General features: G+C 56.0%; 7 protein-coding genes across 7 annotated transcripts; 5 read left to right on the forward strand and 2 right to left on the reverse strand.

The window, feature by feature from the left end:
* Nucleotides 1–976: 976 nt before the first annotated feature.
* Nucleotides 977–1696, reverse strand: PHYSODRAFT_529614 (hypothetical protein; the record flags this gene model as incomplete). The annotated part of the gene is made up of 3 exons (XM_009539342.1): nucleotides 977–1122; nucleotides 1193–1412; nucleotides 1487–1696. 3 exons carry the CDS (start codon nucleotides 1694–1696, stop codon nucleotides 977–979), a joined length of 576 nt encoding a protein of 191 aa, XP_009537637.1.
* A 1750-nt stretch (nucleotides 1697–3446) lies between these two features.
* PHYSODRAFT_530958 (hypothetical protein) lies at nucleotides 3447–4301 on the reverse strand (the record flags this gene model as incomplete). The annotated part of the gene is made up of 1 exon (XM_009539343.1): nucleotides 3447–4301. The coding sequence occupies one exon, from the start codon at nucleotides 4299–4301 to the stop codon at nucleotides 3447–3449; it is 855 nt and encodes a 284-aa protein (XP_009537638.1).
* Nucleotides 4302–7434: 3133 nt separating this feature from the next.
* Nucleotides 7435–7839, forward strand: PHYSODRAFT_306991 (hypothetical protein; the record flags this gene model as incomplete). Its single annotated transcript, XM_009539344.1, has 1 exon — nucleotides 7435–7839. The coding sequence occupies one exon, from the start codon at nucleotides 7435–7437 to the stop codon at nucleotides 7837–7839; it is 405 nt and encodes a 134-aa protein (XP_009537639.1).
* Nucleotides 7840–8525: 686 nt separating this feature from the next.
* On the forward strand, nucleotides 8526–9380 carry PHYSODRAFT_530566 (hypothetical protein; the record flags this gene model as incomplete). Its single annotated transcript, XM_009539345.1, has 1 exon — nucleotides 8526–9380. The coding sequence occupies one exon, from the start codon at nucleotides 8526–8528 to the stop codon at nucleotides 9378–9380; it is 855 nt and encodes a 284-aa protein (XP_009537640.1).
* A 2208-nt stretch (nucleotides 9381–11588) lies between these two features.
* PHYSODRAFT_379541 (hypothetical protein) lies at nucleotides 11589–12347 on the forward strand (the record flags this gene model as incomplete). Its single annotated transcript, XM_009539346.1, is given in 2 exon segments — nucleotides 11589–12208; nucleotides 12224–12347. Coding segments are annotated over 2 exon segments (744 nt in total), but the record flags the coding sequence as incomplete, so codon positions are not given.
* Nucleotides 12348–12389: 42 nt separating this feature from the next.
* Nucleotides 12390–12932, forward strand: PHYSODRAFT_530463 (hypothetical protein; the record flags this gene model as incomplete). The annotated part of the gene is made up of 1 exon (XM_009539347.1): nucleotides 12390–12932. One exon carries the CDS (start codon nucleotides 12390–12392, stop codon nucleotides 12930–12932), a length of 543 nt encoding a protein of 180 aa, XP_009537642.1.
* Nucleotides 12933–16186: 3254 nt separating this feature from the next.
* Nucleotides 16187–19375, forward strand: PHYSODRAFT_341056 (hypothetical protein; the record flags this gene model as incomplete). Its single annotated transcript, XM_009539348.1, has 5 exons — nucleotides 16187–16245; nucleotides 16451–16523; nucleotides 18427–18546; nucleotides 18606–18857; nucleotides 18923–19375. The coding sequence occupies 5 exons, from the start codon at nucleotides 16187–16189 to the stop codon at nucleotides 19373–19375; spliced, it is 957 nt and encodes a 318-aa protein (XP_009537643.1).
* Between the last annotated feature and the right edge of the window lie 652 nt (nucleotides 19376–20027).

The raw sequence follows: 20027 nt of genomic DNA on the forward strand, positions 1-20027 counted from the left end.
TGTATAGCTGCAGGAGTACATGTATCTGATATTCTCCGGACAGTCCACACCACTTGCGCTAGCTCACATCGTGCGAGAGATTGATGAAGTGTCAGAGCGGGAGCTTCGCACCTCAACAATTTCACACCGTTCGAGTTACGAGCGCGGACTCACAGGGACAGCCTAACAAGTCTGAGCTGACCGGCCAAGCAACCGAATTAGCCTATCGCTAGTACCGGCAACAAACGGCGACCTCTGACCTCCACGCTACTAGGGGCATGCCCACGCTAGCCCCAATGACATTACGTCACCGAGGCTGTGCGCTGGTCCAGCGCCGCTGGATAGAGAAGCCCGCAAGTTGTAGGGGATAGCTTCGAAGCGCGGCGAAAGGCGCGGAATGACCGTGGTTACCGTTGTACGACCACAACGCCCAGCAGCAGTTCTGCGTGTGGATAGATGTACAACTACCTACATCTGCTCATGCTACTAGGAGGGCTAGAAGCCAAGAGTAGAATCTAGCTGTACTGCTGAACTCCAGGGACTTGCTACGAGCACTAGCAATGCCAGTCGCCGGTGCATGGATGTTACTTCAACCTGAGCCATACTGAGTCCAAGTGAGAGGATGGGCAGATGGTATACTTCCATCCCTTTCAACGCAAAGTAATCACCGCGCGTCAGCCACTCGGTTCAAGCCGACCGAAGCCAACGCGCTCACCTCCACCTCTCGGTGCCAGCAGCAGCGCTGGTAGCGCCCAGCATGGTGCTGGGCGCCACGCGCTTCCTATGAAGTATCAGCAGTTCTGATTCAGCCTCCAGGCTTCAGGCTTCTTCGGCAAAGTTTCAAGATTTTCGAAAAGTCCAGCGCAACACGCACGTCATTCTCAACAGTCGCGGCGGGCGACAATGTACTGCGACTAGGATAACATGAATACCCCCACCGCCGCCGCTGAAGTGCACTACATGGAGTGGGCGGGGCGGGGCTTGGCTCTCCCTGCGGCTACTGCGTCGGCTGGGCCATGAGTTGCCGCTCCTCGGCCACGGCGGGCTCGTCCTGCTGGCTGTACCACGCGTAATGGTCGGTGCAGAAGTTGTTGGTGCGCTCGGACGCTGGCTTCCGGCACGTCTCGACGGAGCAGCGCTTGCCTGTATGAAAATGGACAGGGGAGGTCAGCTAAGATGACCCAAGCGTCGAAGCGGCAGCAGCAGCACTCACCTCCGCCATGCGCCCAGCAGCGGCCTAGCGAGACGGCGATCTTGGAGCACCCCTCGGTCTTGCAGCGGGTGCCGCCGCCGTGCGACCAGCAGATGCCCCGCGACTTGGCGCGCTTGGCGCAGCCGTCCACCTTGCAGATGGTGTAGCCGCCATGCTTCCAGCACAGCCCTCGGTTCTGCGCGCGGCAATTGCAGCCCTCCACGTTGCAGCGCTTGCCTCCCTGCCCAGTCGAACACAACCAACATCCGTCAGCAACAGAGTAGCACCCTGCAGCCACTAGTGTACAGCACACACCCCGTGTCGGATGCACAGGCCGTGGTCCACGACGTATTTATCGCAGCCGGGCTCCTTGCAGATGCGCGCCTTCCTCTTCTTGCGCTTGGGCGCTGAGGGCGTGGTGGCCTCCGCGTCCTGCCGGCCGCGCTTGGACGAAGTTGAAGTGGGCGTGGCCAGCCGCAGCTCCTGGCCCGCCTGCTCGGCGCCGGGCACCGTGCTCAGCTCCATCTTGACGGCCGCGTGGCTCGCGTCGTCCAGGATGAAGTCGATGGAGCCCTTGGGCGTCGCGGCCGCGTCGTAGCTGCTCAGGCCGTCGAAGGCCGAGCTGGGCGACAGCAGCGACGTGGCTGGCGGCAGGCGCGCGGGCTCGCTGGCGGACTTGACGAACAAGTCTTGGAACGACATGGAGCGCATGGTCGCACAATGTTGGTTGGGGTATAGTATGACTTTGATGGCGGTGGGGGTCTTGTCTTCTGCCCCTTGCCTGTTGATCGATGTGCGCACTTGGTCTCTTTCTGACGACTGAGCTTCGACGTTGGCTCGAGTAGCTAAAGTATCAAAAATAAACCTTTTGGTCGGGGCTATGCACAGATATGATCTTCTGTCGGGTAATGACAACGTCATGAGTCTCACCTGCGGGCCTCACTCCTTCACCCGCTCGCTGCGAGTTCAGCCGGCGGCGCTGGCAAGAGGCCGGAGAAGTCTCTCGTTTGATGCCGGCACCTCTATTTCTCTTTCGCTTGTCGTGAGCGCCGCGCTGCCACGAACGCTGGCTACCCACCCCAAACGAGGAGCGAAAGTATGTGTCCGAGCGTCGTGGGCTCGTACGGCCGGCCCCGCGCTGGTCAGCCGGGCGAGCCGTTTGTGCTCGTCGGCAGCAGATCTCTGGCGACGCCTGAAGACGGACGCGCTCCCTCCTGCAGGCAGGCAGGGCCTTCCTTCCGCCGGCTTTTCCGCCAAGAAACAATGGAGCCGAAGTAATCAGCAGCGCTGTGTGTCTCAAGGCTTCGAGCACGCTGTGCACGAGCCTTGCTTGTGTGGTCGTCGGCAGCAGGAAGGTCATCGAACGCCGGGGGGTCTGCATGTACTGCCTGCTCTGCCCTGTCGTCCAGAGGTTTCGGCCGGCCACAAGCAGACCCGGCTGACGGCGTTGCATGCGCTGTCTCATCGGCTGCAGGCCTGCCAAAGCGAGCAGTTTGGCGGAGCTCGACGCTATGCTCGACTTGCTGGAATTGGGTCCTGGACACCTCCAGCTCGGCGTCCTTGAAGCTGCCGATCGCGTTCGCACTGCTCAACACGTTGCCGCGTGGTACGGGCCGCTTTGGCGTCGTCACATGCAGCTGAGGGAGGATCGTCATCACGCGAGCGAAAGCAACAGGAGCTGTCGGCACCAGTCTTCTGAGCGACTTTGTCCCGGTGAAAGCAGCAAAGAACATCTGAATGGACGCGGTTGTCTTCATGGACGCCGAGTTGGCCGGCAAGTAGCTTTGGCTCGACTAGCGTAAGCGCTCGTGTAGCGCTCGTCACGCGATCCCACGCGTGGCGACTGATGAAGCGGGGCCAGCATCTGGCTAGGTGAGCGATCTCCACGCTGTCGACATCCGCTTGCTCTCTCTAATACATGCACTGCTTTCAGAGAGGGGCTCGAATCACACGTCGCGCGTGCAATCGCTCGCTTCTGGACCGTTGTCGGCGAGCTGCGTCGAGCGTCGATGCGTAGACTTCGGTCGAGATGGCACGCGCTTAGTGCGTGGCGGCCAGCAATGCACTGGCATGTCAAGCCACGTCGGACTCGACATTGACGCTGATTCATGGTGCAGGTGCCGATTGCCAAGTGATACGCAGCAAGCGCATCGCAATCGACAATGTGAACGTATCTGCAGAACTCAAGACGAATGCAGTGCATGGATAATATGAAGCGCGTTTATATATTTTACACGGCTGGCTGGCTGGTTGATCGTCTCCTAGCTAGTTCTACTTAGTTGGTCGCGGGCACGGGAGCAGCAGCCTGCGCTTGCTGGTTGCGCAGCGCGCAGTGCTCGGCGCAGAGGTTGCCGTTGCGCTCGTAGGCCGGCTTCTGGCACGTCTCGACGAGGCAGCGCTTGCCGCCGCCGTGCGCCCAGCAGAGCCCGTGCGAGACCGCGATCTTGGAGCAGCCGCCGTGCTTGCAGCGAGTGCCGCCGCCGTGCGACCAGCAGATGCCGCGCGACTTGGCGCGCTTCGTGCAGCCCTCCACCGTGCAGCGCGTGTAGCCGCCGTGCTTCCAGCAGAGCCCGCGGTTCTGCGCGCGGCAGTTGCAGCCCTCCACGGAGCAGCGCTTGCCGCCGCCGTGGCGGATGCACAGCCCGCGGTCCACCACGTACTTCTCGCAGCCCTCCGACTTGCAGATGCGCGTCTTGCGCTTCTTCTTGGGCTGCGGCTTGGCGTCCTGCGGCTGGATCATGCTCGTGGCCAGGGGCGCCGACGCAGCGGCGGCGTTCGAGTACGGGTGGTACAGGATGCTCGACGGAGCAGTCGACGCCGCAGGGACGTAGTGCTGCTGCTGCTGCAGCTGGTTCATGTGGTGCTGGGCGTCCGCGGCTTGACGCGCCGGCGGGTTCAGCAGGAACGAGATCGACGATGACGTGCGCGAGGGCGACGAGTTGGCCGAGCCGACGGGACCGCCCTGCGCTGCGAGCGTGCTCATGAGGCTCGGCAGCGTGGGGAGGCGCGGCGCCAGCGACGGCAGGCGGATGGTGCGGATCGTGTGCGGGGCCGTGTAGGGCTCCGACGGGAGCGAGGCCGCCTGCAGTAGCGGCGCGAGACGCGAGGATCCGACGGGGACAGCTTGCATTGTCAATGTTGTAGGTTGTGTGAAGCTTGGGGGCTTTGGCGCTCTTTGACAAGTGAGTCAACTGGGCTTGACAAACGCCTCTCGTGTGTGTTGGTTGTTGGGACCACGCCTTTGGCGACTGGCAAGATCGGCTCGTGGGATTTGAACGCGCTGGGCGCCATAGAAACCCTTTCCTGAGCATATGCCACAATAAACAAAATAAACAATCCGGCTGTCCCACACAGATGGGAACAAGGTCTTCTGTGCAGGCCGAGGAAGCCCGGGGAAGACTAGGAAATTTGCATGCAGAGCAAAGTCTTCTATGCCCTGCACGCAAGGAAAATGCAATGAAATGCGAACAGGGCAAAGGAACGCATGGACTCCTTCAACTACAAAGGCTGAAAAAAAAACAATTCACGATAGGTACACATTCAGGAACGGCTGGCCAAACAACCTACGCAGGTTCACTCCGATCTATGCGCGATTTCGGTAGGAAGCGTCACGCTTCAAGCGTGAATCCGTGCAGGATGGGATGGTGGCGGGGATAGGGCGTGACTGCCATCAAGGCGTTTGTCCAGCCCCGCCGTAAACAAGCTGCAGCTGGTCGTCAGAGCTGGCATCTTAGCGAAAAGTTGTGTGTTCGGGCTCGCAGCGCAGCAGCTATGCTATTCTCCAAGCCTTTCGAAGCACAGCCGCTGATCGAAATCCAAACTCTCCACCGCTCTTTTATTTGCGGATTGCGGATTGCGTGAAAGCCATTTGGTCTCGAGCAACAACTTCGCTAGTATGCATGCAACAGAGAAATAATTTGTGAATTGTGAGTCAACTTCAAAGGAATTGATGCATTCAGCCTTAGGTATGTTTAATGCAGTGTGAAGGACCGCGGAACCCACCAGAATGGGGGAGCGACGCTCAAATGCAACGCGAGAAAGTTTGTGGAGACGGTGGCCGACCACCCAGCAGCGATTATTCCGTGATTACTTTGACACGTGCAGGAACAGAGCGTCATCGCCTCCAATCGGTTGTTTAGAGGACGCCTGCTGCTGAAATCCCATCGTGCGCTCGTTGAACACACAAAGCACGAGCAAGTTGAACTAGCCGGCCAGCAAGTTGGTCCTCGAAGAAGCCAGGGTGGCTACCCCGCAGTCGTTACAGCACAGATAACTAGTGGTAGTACACACTGTAGTAGAAGAGATTTTATTTGGCCCAGACGGGATATCTGCGCCGTACTAGTGTGTGTCCGTACATAAAGTGATTATATGTGCCGTAGCGAGTAATCTGCGCCGTATCAATATCGTGTTGTCGTAGTTATCTGTGCCGTAACGAAAGTCCCGTCCGACCAAGTCCGAGTCCCGATTTTCTGACAACCATCGGGCGCACAACCCTCGACTACACCGATGTCGCTCGGCCGAAGTGCGCGAAAGCAATCATAATCTTCCTTCCTTCGTCCGCTCGAATCGATGCGAGCGCTGAGCGCCAGCCAAGCCCCACGAGTAACGAGACGTCCTGCCGGCAAGCACAGGATCGCCGGCGGGGTTTACGGCGCGTCGCGCAATTGAAAAGCATCCCCAGCAGCATGTCGCGGGCTGCTGCGAACTGTTCGAGCTGTCTTTCGCGCTCGGCACCGGCGATTGCACCTTGAGACGGACACCGGGTCGTCCTCTGGTGTTGCCCGCGGTGTCCAGTTGGTAAAGGAAATCGGAGCCCATGCCGCGAGAGCCCCACGCTGCTGAGATGGAGCACGCTCACAAACGGAATGGTCCGAGCTCGCCCGACCTCTCACCGACGGCTCCCTGCATTGTGCATTTCGCCAATCCATGCTGTGTTGCACTGGCACGAGTGTCTTCAATGCAATTCAATGCCGAGCCTGCCTCTATGTTATCCTTACTGTTAATCGAATGGGCGTCAGACGGGTGAATCTGAATGCAGCAGAAATGTCGATGCAAACTGCTGTATGCAATGCGAGCTTGCCCAGACTCGAGCTTCATTGCGTTCGGGGTTTCCTTCCACCAGCGCTCGCAGACTGCAGACCAGTCCGCTGCTGCGGCGCGCCATGAGCTGCCAGAAGCCACTGATTATTCGTTCTAGGGGTTTTCCAGCGTATTCAGCCCAGCTGTACATATATGACCGAAGCACACGCTCGCTCGACTAAGCGCGAGCGCGGCCATGCACCGCAGTGTGCGGCGCACACCTGGGATAGTCGCGCCCGCAACCTGATGCGGGGTTGAGGCAAATTTGTGGCGCGGCTTGTGCCGCGCAAATAAAAAATTCAACGCGTTCACCAGCGGGTGAAGCTTTCCCGCTTTCCTCGCGATTTGCAAAAGGCCGTAAACGCGAGTAGTGAAAGGCAGAAAGCCAGAAACTCGACTGTCACCGCTAATGGGTTAATTTATGTTAGTACAGATATAGTGTAGATTGGTTAAATTAGTAAGGTAATGGGGCGGGCTCTAGATGTTGTTAGCAAATTTTTGGTGAGAAAGTAAAAATCGTAAATGATATAAATATGGATTCTCCTAAAAATTCTGGATGGTTGATTTTAATTAAGTTTTGTTGTTGTTTACTTCTACTGTACGGACATGTACTTATATAAATGAGTTTCAATGATAGTTTTGAGCGCTGAATGACGCTTTCGCTGGGGATGCCGATCCATAATCACTTGCTGCTCGCCGGAGTTGAAGGCAGTCGCGGGCTTATCCTGCGGGAGCCGCTTGCTCGACGGATTTTGTGCAGCAACGGCGCGGCCTTCAGCGAGCAAGACGCAGCGAACTTGATTCCGTGAGTCAAAAACAGATCGGGGCTGCCGCGTTTGCCTCGCGTTTGGCTAGTTTGCTGGCGGAGCTGAACGAGGCCTTTGTCGAGAAATGCGGTTCGCTGGCTGGAATCCCATCGCCAGGAGCCCAATCGCGGTGCTACAGTACCTACCATAGAGCAATCCGATGCTGGCGTGCTGGGTCCAGCTTTGCAGCATGGTCTGTACATGTATTTCGCGGCTGGAGAGCTGCATTGCAGCAGCCGTCGGTCAACTGTAGGACACAAGACCACCTCGCTGGGTCCAACACGCGCTGGGCGTAGCCGTGTTGGTTGCATGAGACACCGGCGTGTTCACTTGAGGATTGGCTCGAAGCAGGTAGAATGAGGCCCCGAAGCGTACAGTATGTTCCAGCAACAACCTCTGATCGATGCAGCCCATGCAGTGCTGTGCAGCTTGCTCCTGGGCAAGTCCGAAGCCGCCAAAAATGCCTCTCATTCCTCTCCGACTTTGATGACGGGAAGCCCGAATCTGCCAGGTACAGTACAACGCCACGATGCATTTTGCCAGTTTACTGACGCTGCGCCGGACCAGCGCATTGATGGCAAGCGCACTGTCTCGGTCGGGGCTTTTCCGCCGGGCGTTTTCCTACTGAAATCGCGTGCAGCAACAGTTTGGTACCAACAAACAACCCACGCGCGAGCCAGAGGGCTTCGCTTGTTTACTCTGGACAGGCCTAATCAACATCTCAACGCCGCTCGCCTACGCCTCCTCGCAGAAAACTCCGGGCACATGCGGGTGTCGGTGTGAGGGTTGCAACCAGTCGAAGCGCGCAGAACCCTCGGCGCCAACCGAAGCGGATCAGCGCTTGGTGGGACAGCCGGCTTGTTTACTTTGGCATGCCGGGGGGAGGCAAATCGGCCAGCGTTTGACTTGGCTTTTGAATGCGGACAAATCCCCTCAGCCGCTCTTGCCAGTCGCCACAGCTGCGACCAACAACTCAGGCGTTCGGTTGTCAAGACCATTCAGGCTCGATGAGAGTGCTTACGTACACAGTCTTTTTTGATGGGGGTCGAGGGGGGGTGAATGTGATATAGAAGAGGAGGAGGCTCGCGGTTGCGAGGAGCGTAGCCGCAGCAAACCCGCGCGGGGTGCCCGCGTAGCAGGGCCGCGCGGTATTTGCGGAGGCGGGCCCAGCGACGAGCATTCCAGCGAGCCGAGCACTGTTCTCGCCAGGTGAGAGAATCTTTTTATCGCAGGAGCGCAGCGCAGCGGAGCAAAGCCATTTCCCGCGGATGACATCCGTCCTGCGGGAAGGTCGTCACATTGTGGGGTGATGGGCTGCCTATACAAACACCAAGATATCACCGAAAATAGACTGTGTACGTAAGTCCTGCCCAGGCTCGATCTCGACCAGTTCACTTGTCAATACGCCTCGAAGCCCGGAAGCGCCTCGACCGAAAGCTCCTACCAGTTCTCCGCTCCATCCATTGACAATGCAAGCTGTCCCCGTCGGTTCCTCGCGTCTCGCGCCGCTACTGCAGGCGGCCTCGCTCCCGTCGGAGCCCTACACGGCCCCGCACACCATCCGCACCATCCGCCTGCCGTCGCTGGCGCCGCGCCTCCCCACGCTGCCGAGCCTCATGAGCACGCTCGCAGCGCAGGGCGGTCCCGTCGGCTCGGCCAACTCGTCGCCCTCGCACACGTCATCGTCGATCTCGTTCCTGCTGAACCCGCCGGCGCGTCAAGCCGCGGACGCCCAGCACCACATGAACCAGCTGCAGCAGCAGCAGCACTACGTCCCTGCGGCGTCGACTGCTCCGTCGAGCATCCTGTACCACCCGTACTCGAACGCCGCCGCTGCGTCGGCGCCCCTGGCCACGAGCATGATCCAGCCGCAGGACGCCAAGCCGCAGCCCAAGAAGAAGCGCAAGACGCGCATCTGCAAGTCGGAGGGCTGCGAGAAGTACGTGGTGGACCGCGGGCTGTGCATCCGCCACGGCGGCGGCAAGCGCTGCTCCGTGGAGGGCTGCAACTGCCGCGCGCAGAACCGCGGGCTCTGCTGGAAGCACGGCGGCTACACGCGCTGCACGGTGGAGGGCTGCACGAAGCGCGCCAAGTCGCGCGGCATCTGCTGGTCGCACGGCGGCGGCACTCGCTGCAAGCACGGCGGCTGCTCCAAGATCGCGGTCTCGCACGGGCTCTGCTGGGCGCACGGCGGCGGCAAGCGCTGCCTCGTCGAGACGTGCCAGAAGCCGGCCTACGAGCGCAACGGCAACCTCTGCGCCGAGCACTGCGCGCTGCGCAACCAGCAAGCGCAGGCTGCTGCTCCCGTGCCCGCGACCAACTAAGTAGAACTAGCTAGGAGACGATCAACCAGCCAGCCAGCCGTGTAAAATATATAAACGCGCTTCATATTATCCATGCACTGCATTCGTCTTGAGTTCTGCAGATACGTTCACATTGTCGATTGCGATGCGCTTGCTGCGTATCACTTGGCAATCGGCACCTGCACCATGAATCAGCGTCAATGTCGAGTCCGACGTGGCTTGACATGCCAGTGCATTGCTGGCCGCCACGCACTAAGCGCGTGCCATCTCGACCGAAGTCTACGCATCGACGCTCGACGCAGCTCGCCGACAACGGTCCAGAAGCGAGCGATTGCACGCGCGACGTGTGATTCGAGCCCCTCTCTGAAAGCAGTGCATGTATTAGAGAGAGCAAGCGGATGTCGACAGCGTGGAGATCGCTCACCTAGCCAGATGCTGGCCCCGCTTCATCAGTCGCCACGCGTGGGATCGCGTGACGAGCGCTACACGAGCGCTTACGCTAGTCGAGCCAAAGCTACTTGCCGGCTAACTCGGCGTCCATGAAGACAACCGCGTCCATTCAGATGTTCTTTGCTGCTTTCACCGGGACAAAGTCGCTCAGAAGACTGGTGCCGACAGCTTTCGCTCGCTGTACTGACGTTCGCTTATTACTGACAATTGATTATAGCCAATCAAAATACCTTATCGTGTGCCTCCACTTGTTGCTGAGTCAGTAATACTGGCAACACAAAAATGGGCAAGGGTCAGTCATTTCCCAATCTCCAAGATAGAGTTGGGTCAAATCATTACCGAGTTAATACCAATTACCGTTATTACCTCCCTAATACCTTCCTATTAACGGTATTACCTTTTGTGTAAAGTTGGTGTGTCAAGACTACTTTAGCTAAAAAAACAAGGACGAGATGTGGCTAGCACCAATGCGCTCATCATACCTTCCTAGTAGTTAGAAGACACTAGGTGAGAACAAGCAAGAAGTCCTATTATTGTGGAGAAGCGCATTTTTGCGGACTCTGAGCGGAGTTTTGACTGTACACAAAAAATTCAGTTTATCGTACACAATCTTTACATAATGGTATTACCAATCGGTATTAGATAGCTAAAAATCCCAATACCAGTTATTAGGAGTTATCAACTTGGTAATAAACAGCACTACTCCAAGATGCCACCTGCCCGCAGACGCACCGCAATTGCGGCGGGACAACCACTTGAAAACTCAGAACAATCCATCTTGGCACATTTAATGCGTGATATCACCTTAATATTTATATATATTTAAACACATTGAAGATCTGAATAACACACAAAACACTGAAAAACACTGACGGGCACATCATTTGCCGGTGCCTCCACACAATGCCAAAAAAAATGCGCCGGATCCGGCTCTATTTGTGGCCACCCTGGCCGTCGTTCTCGTCGACCACAAATTGACTGGCACATGAGGTGCCCCCGAGCTAGCCTAATAACTCTGGAGATATAGCTCGAAGAAGAAAAAGCGTAGTTAATTCATGTGTGGTAGATGAAGACGAAGGGAACGGCGTGCCGCTTGCCTGCTCCCGACCAATATTGAGCGAGGAACAGTACTCAAAATCAACTGTCGGTACTTTTCACACAGAAACGGTACCACTAAATACCAATACGGTACTTGTGACTACACCACGGTACATACTCTGGCTGCACAGTGTCTCATTCGCTGCCACTCTCACTTGTGGATTCGTGTCAACCTTAAGCCACGATGGGGAGGGATCCCATCGAGTGGCGGGAGTTGGCCTACGCCGTAGCGCAATATGACGGGAACGAACTGCTCAATTTCAGGAAGGCGTCGCGTATTACAAGGTGCAACACGACTCGCTGCACGATTTGTGGAGATGCAACGAAGCATAACATGCAGTACCGGCTTCTCGAGTGCACGTCGGCAGCGTGCTTGCAAGGCCGCTGTGAATGGCGCGGAAAGGCCCTCACCTGCCCTACCACCCACAGAATGACCTGTATGAAGCCGGTCGCCATTGGTCAGATGCAGCGTCGCCCCGACGCGTGAAACTTACAAGACAGCAGAAGAAGTATTGTGGAGAGCTTGCTGCTCAGAGGGTGAAGCAAGTCCGCGTCCGTAATGCGCTTCGAGTCAAGTTTGGTCTACAAGGGGAATCGGTGCCACGATTGTGCTCCATTCAAAATTTTGTCCACTACTATTCATAGACACAGCTTGGCTGCAATGACGACCACGATGAAGTTGTGAAGATTGTGCGCGAGATGGCGTACCAAGATGGCGCCGATGACTTTCGACCGATTACTTTCATGGATTTCAAAAACCCCGATGGCCTGCTTCACGTCGGTGATGGCTCGGACGAGGAGCCTTTTGTCGTTGGAATAACAACCCGGGCGTTGTTGACACGTCTGGACCGGGACCCTTCAACGTTCATCTTCCACATCGACACAACGTTTAAGCTATCTCAGGTGGGCTACTCAGTGTTGGTTATGGGCATATCAGACCGCTCGCGCTCGTTCCACCTCGTCGCGTTCTGTATCCTATCCCAGCGTATCGAAAGCGTCTACACTGCGGCCTTAAGTGCTTTCCGCGCTATTTACACGGGGACTACAGGAAAGCAGATTCGTCTAAAGTTTGTGATGGGCGATGCTGAGAGTGGCCAGCTGACCGCGTTGGAGCAGGTTTTCCGACATGACTCGGACTTCATGTTCCTGATGTGCTTCTTCCACGTAATGAAGAAAGTTCAAGAGAAGACGAAGTGCCTCCTAGATCGTGTTGCCAATGGAGTACTCGCCCAGATCTATGACATGCATTTTTGCTCAAGTTTTCCCGAGTTGGTCCAAGCCACAAACTGTTACTGGAAGGAGTGAAATGAGCGAAGTGATCTCGAAGCGTTTGCTGCCTATTTCAAGTCTCAGTGGCTTGGTGCCCGATTTTCGCGCTGGCAATGTTGTTACGCGGCGCCAGGGTTTGCCAATACCGACAATCCTGTGGAACAGTTCAATCGTGTAGTCAAGCGGGACTACACGCTGCGGTCGCGGTTGAAAATGGGCATGCTGATAAACGTCCTGGCGGAGTGTTGTGCGGATATGTCACACCAACCTAAACCATTCCGGATGCAACCTGAAGCCACAACCCCTCTTGTCCGACGTGCGAAGCAGTTAGCCAGCGACAAACTTCTGCAGCTGAACAAGCAACCCACTGGCAGCCCCAATCCTGCCCATGTTCGAGTTCAATCTCGTCCGGCCCCTCGATTCTACATTCCCTCGAAAAAGAGAACCGTGGAGTACGTAGCTGTAACAGCGCAAATGGGTGGGAACTACGCGCGAATGGAGTACCACGGGCAGCCTGACGAAGGATGGCTTGTCGATACGGCGACCGGATGGTGTCAAAGCAGGTATTGGAAAAAGTTTGGATCGTGCATCCACCTCCTTCACGCGAGGTTCGCTTCGCATAGGGTGAGCGCCCAGGGATGGCGCATCCTAGTAAACCGAAACATCATCCGTAAGGCTGGAGAGAACCAAAACGTGGCTGCAAATGCTTCGGCAGGACGGCCACCGTTGAACGGTGCTGCTCTATCGCTCACGTAGCGTTTCATTGAGTCCCTCATCCTCGATATTGCGAATACAAAGCAAACGATCATGTAAAAGGGTTTGTTGACGTTGCTACATTAGCTTCTAACTACGCGTTTCGCATGAAACCCTCTTCGGTTGCTGCTTCCGGCACGAAGTATTGTGTTTTGCGGTTGGCCCCTCACCCTCAATATTCTACTAAAGCATGAGGCTGGTGTTGTCGTTGAACATTTTCTTAACCCACTTTAAGATGTTACTACGGTTTGCTTCTCTCACGCATTATCTGGCAAGTTATTTCGCCGTCGTTGCATCTGCTTCCACCTCCTTCGTTTCCTCCATCGTTTCCGTGCAAATACGAAGTAGGGCCGCGTTGTAAGACTGTGCCTCCGTACGCCGTCTTTCTTGTTGTAGCAACCGTTTCCGATTCAGTCGCGCGACTCTGATGCGCTTGGTGTAGCTGTCATGGGTAGCTTTTAGCAGATTGCTATTCGGTGCTCCGCACACTTCTAAGTCCGCGCGCCGCAGACATCTCTCCAACAAAGACCTTCCATGCCCATGATGTCGCTCTACCTAGTGCTTACGCTTGACCAAGCTGAATACGAAATAAGTGGTTTGTGTGCTTAAATCATACTAATTTGCGCCGTGCGGTATGAATGTTTTACATACGGTACCCCTTGGTAAGTTAAGGTACTACCTACTGTTTGGTCACTGTACACCAAATCAGGATACGGTACATCACGGTAATAGAAAAAGTACCGTGACCAGGTCAATATTACCGTTGGTAGTATGATAATACCGTTGGGCTTAATTGCAAGTCTAGCGAAACGGTACAACTTGCACTGGCACGGTAAAGTTGATAGTACAGTGACAACATTACTGATACAAATGACTCAACTTACAAATTTCAGTGTGTCGTTTCCGAGCCCCTCACTCTGTCGGTTGGAAGCGTCCGTGGTGTTGCTCGCTTCGCCTTGATCTATTGCATCCGAATTTACTACGCTTATTTCTCAACTGTACATATTGGCATGGCTACATAAAGGTTTTCACCGCAACCCGCGTCGCGTATTAAATCGAAGGTGTCAGTAACTGAACCAACCTCTGCGTATTTGACATAAGACACGATACTTCAAGCCACAATATCTATTAAAACTAGTAAAACGTTTTACCTGAGCCCCTCACTCTCAATATTGCGTCTTTAAGTCTGAGTGCCGTGGTATTCAATAGGTCTTGTTAGTCTGCACTCTACTTACTCGACTACGCTTATGAGCTAACTCCGAAGCGCTCATCCGAAAATCGGGTTGTTGGGGTCGCGACACTCTGTAGTGTGACACGCGTGCGTGAACCAGATGCGTTTAGAGTCTCGCACAGCCTTTCGGCGCGCTTTGTGGCCAGGTTTGCGGGAGAGAGGCTTAGGTTGGGGGTTGTTTTTGGGGCGCATCTGGCGGTGGGAGATGACGCGGCCACGGTAGCTTCTAGTCTCAGCTTTTGCGCCTTCTACGACTTCCAGCTTCACTTGCTGCGGTGGGGGCGCCCTCACCATGACCGGAGCCGAATCGTCGTCGGTATCGGCGGTCAAGTGGCGGGCGTCTGCATGGCTACCTCGCGCTGGGCTTCCTCGTCTTTGCTGCTGTCGCCGGCCGACAGCTCGTCGCTGTTCACCAGGTCGACTACGTCGGCGGAGCGCATTTTGCACAATGAAGAAAATGAGCACCGCACCACACTAGAAATACACAAAGTTGTGTATGCACACCAGCAGTGAGTGTCAAAAGTTGATACAATCAATAGCCAGACGGCGTCATCAACCGTCTTGTCCCACCTGACCTCATAAAAAGAAGTGTCAAGCGCAGCAGAGCTGCACTGTACGCTTCGTCTCTGTAAAACACACAGAAGTTTGTGTGTGTTTTCAGACCTGTGTCGGTATTCCTTATATTTTCTCATGCCTGTGCACAGTGCGGCGACATCACCACCGCTATCAACGCCTTCTACAGCGGCCTAGATGAGTTTGCGCATGAACAGCGGCGCAAACAGCTTAAGCGAAGGAAGGCTGGCGTTCCGTTCAAGCTAAGTAGTGCCGCCTGACAGATCGCTCATTGCCAGTTGGGTTGAGCGAGCGTGGGCGGAGTTAAGCGAGAAGACAGTCAAGACTGGGTACAAGAAGTCAGGGCTCGCAGTACAGGATGTAGACGTTGTAGCTAGTGAGGTGATCGCGGAGCTTTCTAGTCTGAGCCTGGTAGATCATCGCATTGGGGCTGTGGCCGACGAGCATGATACCATCGTAAGCAGCTCGGTCTGCGACGAGCTTCTCGAGTAAATAACGAACTTTTTTCTGTTTCACAATGCGCGGCAGACATCACTTTTTTACCCATTTATTGAAGCCAAGATGTAGCCAAACATGGTTGTCAGTAAAGAACGGAGGATGCCGGTATTGTCCCGGACACCAAACCTTGGACGGACTTTGAGTAATAATTAGGGCTACTTCCTTGCATAAAACCTATAACGATAGTTACATATAAGGGGTAGAATCGGGCATAGATTCCGATTTTGCGGTCTATTTTAGCGTATCTGAACTCCTTCCCGTTCATTTCGGCTGTTGGAAAATACTTCTATTTCTTGCAATTTTGTTTGCAATTGAAAGCCTGCCACGTAGTTGTCTTACAACTACCCAATTGGCCAAATCAGGATAGCAGCTGGGGATAAGCTCATAATCACGATAAAATACCACCATCGCGTCATTTATCCTACATGTTATAATTTGACAGCTGGTGTTAGAAACCTCGCACAACATATATGCAGTCCATTTTCAACGGGTAGGTCTTCTTCTGTGAAGAAGACCTACCCGAAGACCAGAGGGTCAAGGGGGCGCCGACGCCATGCACCGTCAGGTGCTTAAGGGGGACACAACCACCAGTAAGGACGAGGGCCTTGCTGGGGTTGGCCCGAGTCTTTGTGATGGGTGTACGGAAGGCGTACACCACAGAGTCCCGGGGTCCCTTGCGAGCACTGCCGCTCGCATTGGTGAAGGACAACGGTGGGTTGTCGGTAGTACACGTGAGTGTACGGGGATAATGGTATCCCTAGACATGATTGAGTCTGGGACGTCGCGCGGATGTTCGCACGTCGCCAGATGTGTCGGTTGGAATAACGACACAAGTGCCAAGACTCTGTGAGAGAGTCGAAGCACAAGGGCAGGTCTCATTGACTGAGGCTGGGCCGAAGAAGAACCTTGGGGTCCGCTGTGACCCTGGCTGCCGCGCTCGAGGGCGCTGACAGCAATGGAACCGCACATGGTCCCGGACATGGAACCGTACATGGTCCCGGACATCGTGCCGAAGTCGGCCCTGGGCATGGAACCGTACATGCCCTCGGCTTGAGCAAGTATGACTTGGCCCTGAGTGCGCCGTGCAAGCTGCACAGGCTCTCGGTCGAGTAGCGCGACAACGCCTTGAGGCTAAGTCAGCCCTCTGTGTCTGACAGAGCATTGGTGAGTCATGTTCCCACCTCTGGACAAACACAAGGGCGTCCGATGGGACCGCCAGGGCGCTGGATGCATCCGACAAGACGAAGAAGAAGGAAGGAGGCATCACTGACATGATGATCTCCATGAAGAAGGTGCAGTGTATCTGCAACCGAGGGCTGTTATGCCTGGCATGTGGAGCTGCCTCAACAAGCAATTCCAGTGCTGAGAGTCATTGCTCGGCATGAGCATTGACAAGGGTGGTGTTCGATGACACCACCAGGTGGGTAACCAAGGACCACTAACTAGCGGGTAACTTAGTTCCGCACAGAGCATGTAATGCTGAGGAGGCCGCTCAAGGCACCTCCGGCGTGGGTAACCAAGTACCACGGACGGTCGCCCAGACCTTAACCGAAGAGGAACGCGCTGCACGCGCTTCCTGTGTGGGTAACCAAGTACCACACACAGTCGCCCAGACCATAACTGAAGAGGAAGGCCCTGCAGGCACTTCCTGTGTGGGTAACCCAGTTCCACACCAGGTCAACTCAGACCTAAACTGATGAGGAAGGTGCACGATGCACTTCCTGTGTGGGTAACATGGTTCCACACGCGTCACTCAGACGGTGACTGATTGTGAAGCCGCATGATGCGCTTTCTGTGTGGGTAACGTAGTTCCACACGATGCCGTAAGGCTCCGCATGAGCCGAAAGGAGTCGCTCGAAGCGACTTCAGCGTGGGTAACTTAGTTCCACGCACGGTCAGTGTGACCAAGACTAGTGATCAGGTCACTTGGGTCTCCTCGCGTGTGGTGGATGACCACACGGAGTTTAAGAGGCTCGTGACACCGTCACGATGTCATAGCTGTACGGTCCTCTTGAAGGTGCCGCGCGGCTTTGATTTTAAGCGGGGGAGGAGTACTTACTTCCTCCAAGGGCTTGGCACCCGGTCATCATGGATGACGTTCGACTGGGTGTCGACCAGCGCAGCTGTGGCCATGCGCACAGAAGACGTGGCTTGGGTACACGACGTACCTGCGGCGATGCATGTTGCGTCGCCGCCGACTCGGCGAGCATAGTCGATCACGACTGGAACGTGTCTGCCGGAGGGCGACACCTCAATGACCACATGCAGGAGCATGCTCGGTCTGAAGGCAAAGGCCGCTGCGCGGCAGGGATCGTTGGTACGGTCTGTCGCGCCTAGCACTGTGCGGCGTTGGGACAACAAGTGTCCATGACTCGGTGCCGAGATGGCTGAGTCTGAGTATGCGTGCATGCCATGCAGCTACGCTGAATGCAGGACAAGCCGTACGCTGTCATGGGTGTCATTGCCCGAAGACGTGGGTAACTGAGTAATACGTCAAGTTACGCAGACTCAAAACTGCATCCAGGCTGGTAGATGCCAAGCCCTGGTCGCCGATGTTGACCCAGAGCCAAAGAAGGGTAGCTGCCCGTGCCACCAGAGTCTGCTGGCACAGTGACTCAGTGCTGCAGGGCGGCGCGAAGTTAGGCGGCCGGCTGGCGCCTGACCGCCGGGGCTCAAATCGTAAGTGGGGGAGGGGATCGGAAGTGCCCTTCCTCCCGAGGTCTCTGGCATGAGACTTGCTTCGTCGTAGAAGCCAGTGTAGTGTAGTCACTCGCGAAGTATTGCACGAAGGTGCTGGACCTGATGCATCGCTGCTCAGGTCCCATCGTCATGGTGACCGATAGCCAGCAACCTTGGCAGCGGCTACTGTCGCTGCTGGGCCGAAGATGGCGCGCGCATTCGCTGCTGGAAGGCTGCCTCTGTCAGGCAAAGACATGGCAGCCAGTCTGCGGCTTGGTCCGCGGACGATGGCATGTGTACATACACAACACCATACCCCAGCGTGCTGCTGTTGCAACACTGGACGCGGTACGTCTACCGGCCAGGTAGCCATCAGTCCCGAGCATGGGTGTTGCTCACGAGGGGAGAACCCGAACGTGTTGCCTTTGCAGACATTCACAGTTGGCGCGGCACATGCCGCACCTGTAAGGCGCGAAGCCATACGCGTGCACGTGGCACATACTACCTGTGAAATAGTCGCGGTGCGTGACGCTCACTGTGCGCGTGGCACTTGGTGTACGCGAGGTACCCCTAGTGCACGCGACACTACTTGTACACGTGGCACTTGAGGTGCACGAGGCACTTATGGCTGTCGTGGTACGTGCCATACACGACGTGCCTTTGGTGTATGTGGTGGTGCTCTCGTACACCTTGAGGTCCTGTATGGACTGTGTGCCATGCGGTCTTGCACGCACATCGGCCTGGTGTTGGTCGCCGCGACGCAGGATGCGATCGCCGGTGACGGAGGGCAATACACCCCACCCCACGATGAAGTACCCTTGCGGTACCCTGGTGTCGAAGGAAGACACCTTAGCGTCGGCGACGTGGTGGCCGTGACGCGCTGCAGGGCTTTAGACAAGTCCGCCGCGTTGCTCTGTATGATGAGCGGGTTGCTGGAAGCAGCCATGGTCGCTCAAGCAAACACGACGTTGAAGCATGACGCTTCATGGCTGTGGTCAGCGCTTGACCATAGCCCATGAGTCGAGCCGACGTATTCGGCCGACCGGCACACCGTGCTGTGACGAGCGGGGCCCTGTCATGGCCGGAGATGAGCAGCACAGCTCTCTCCATGGTTACGCTACGCGCTGACCGGAAAGGTGCTGTCCCTCGCGGGAGGCACTGCAGCACGAACGTGCCAGCGGGGCCCGACGGCCATGCGACGCCAACTGCTGGTTGTCTACGAGGGACACCGCAAGTTTGGAGGCACATGCATCCCGTGCCGAGGCACTCCGCGCCTGCTAGCGCTGTGAACACGGCCACTAAACACGTCGGCTTCGCGGCCAACATCGCCGAGGGCAAGGGGGTTCCGCGCGGGGTGCCCGCTGCGGGCACAAGTCACTGTGGGCGTGACGATGAGGCGCGCCCGCCTTGCGGCGGCAGCGCCCGAGAATCCGACCTTTGGGTGTTCGGATTCTCTCGAAGCTGATTGGAGAATCAGATGTGATTCTCAGATAAGTGGGGGAGGATGTAACGGGGTACAATCAAGTGTACCCATTAAATGAAGAGTGACGGGTGTCACTCTCCCGAGTACATGGTACATGGTACATGGTACCAGTAGCTCCGCAAGCCAACCATTTGAGTTTGTGTGGGCTTTTGTATAGTTAACTTGTAGTTTGTATTACGACCAAGTTAACCTCTACCAAAATACAGTCAGCCTTATAACCTACTCCTTTGTAGCAAACCGTTCCCTTTGAGGCCGGGAACTGGTGAACTGCTGTTCACCTGTATAGTAATATCCACACGCACTTCCTCTGTGCATTGTGCTGGGTGACCCCGTCACATTGCCAATTAAGGGCCGATTCGTTTGACTTGGGTTTCACTATAGAACTGACATCTGTCATTCGTATGGTATACTATAAGCGACCAATCAGATTCCATCTGATGAGGTGTATCGAGCATTTACTGATCAAAAGAATCGGCCCTTAATTGGCAATCGGCCCGAGATTGGGCTCACTGCCAAAACGAGCCCATTTTTCAGAACGGTGTAGTTGGATGGCCTGTCACGTGACGAAGGGCCACGAACAGGCAGCGCCAGACGATCGCGCGCTGGTGATCGACTTGACAGACGAGTAGTGTGG

Source organism: Phytophthora sojae, assembly GCF_000149755.1.
Source record: "Phytophthora sojae unplaced genomic scaffold PHYSOscaffold_13, whole genome shotgun sequence".
NCBI classification, from domain to species: Eukaryota; Oomycota; class Peronosporomycetes; order Peronosporales; family Peronosporaceae; genus Phytophthora; species Phytophthora sojae.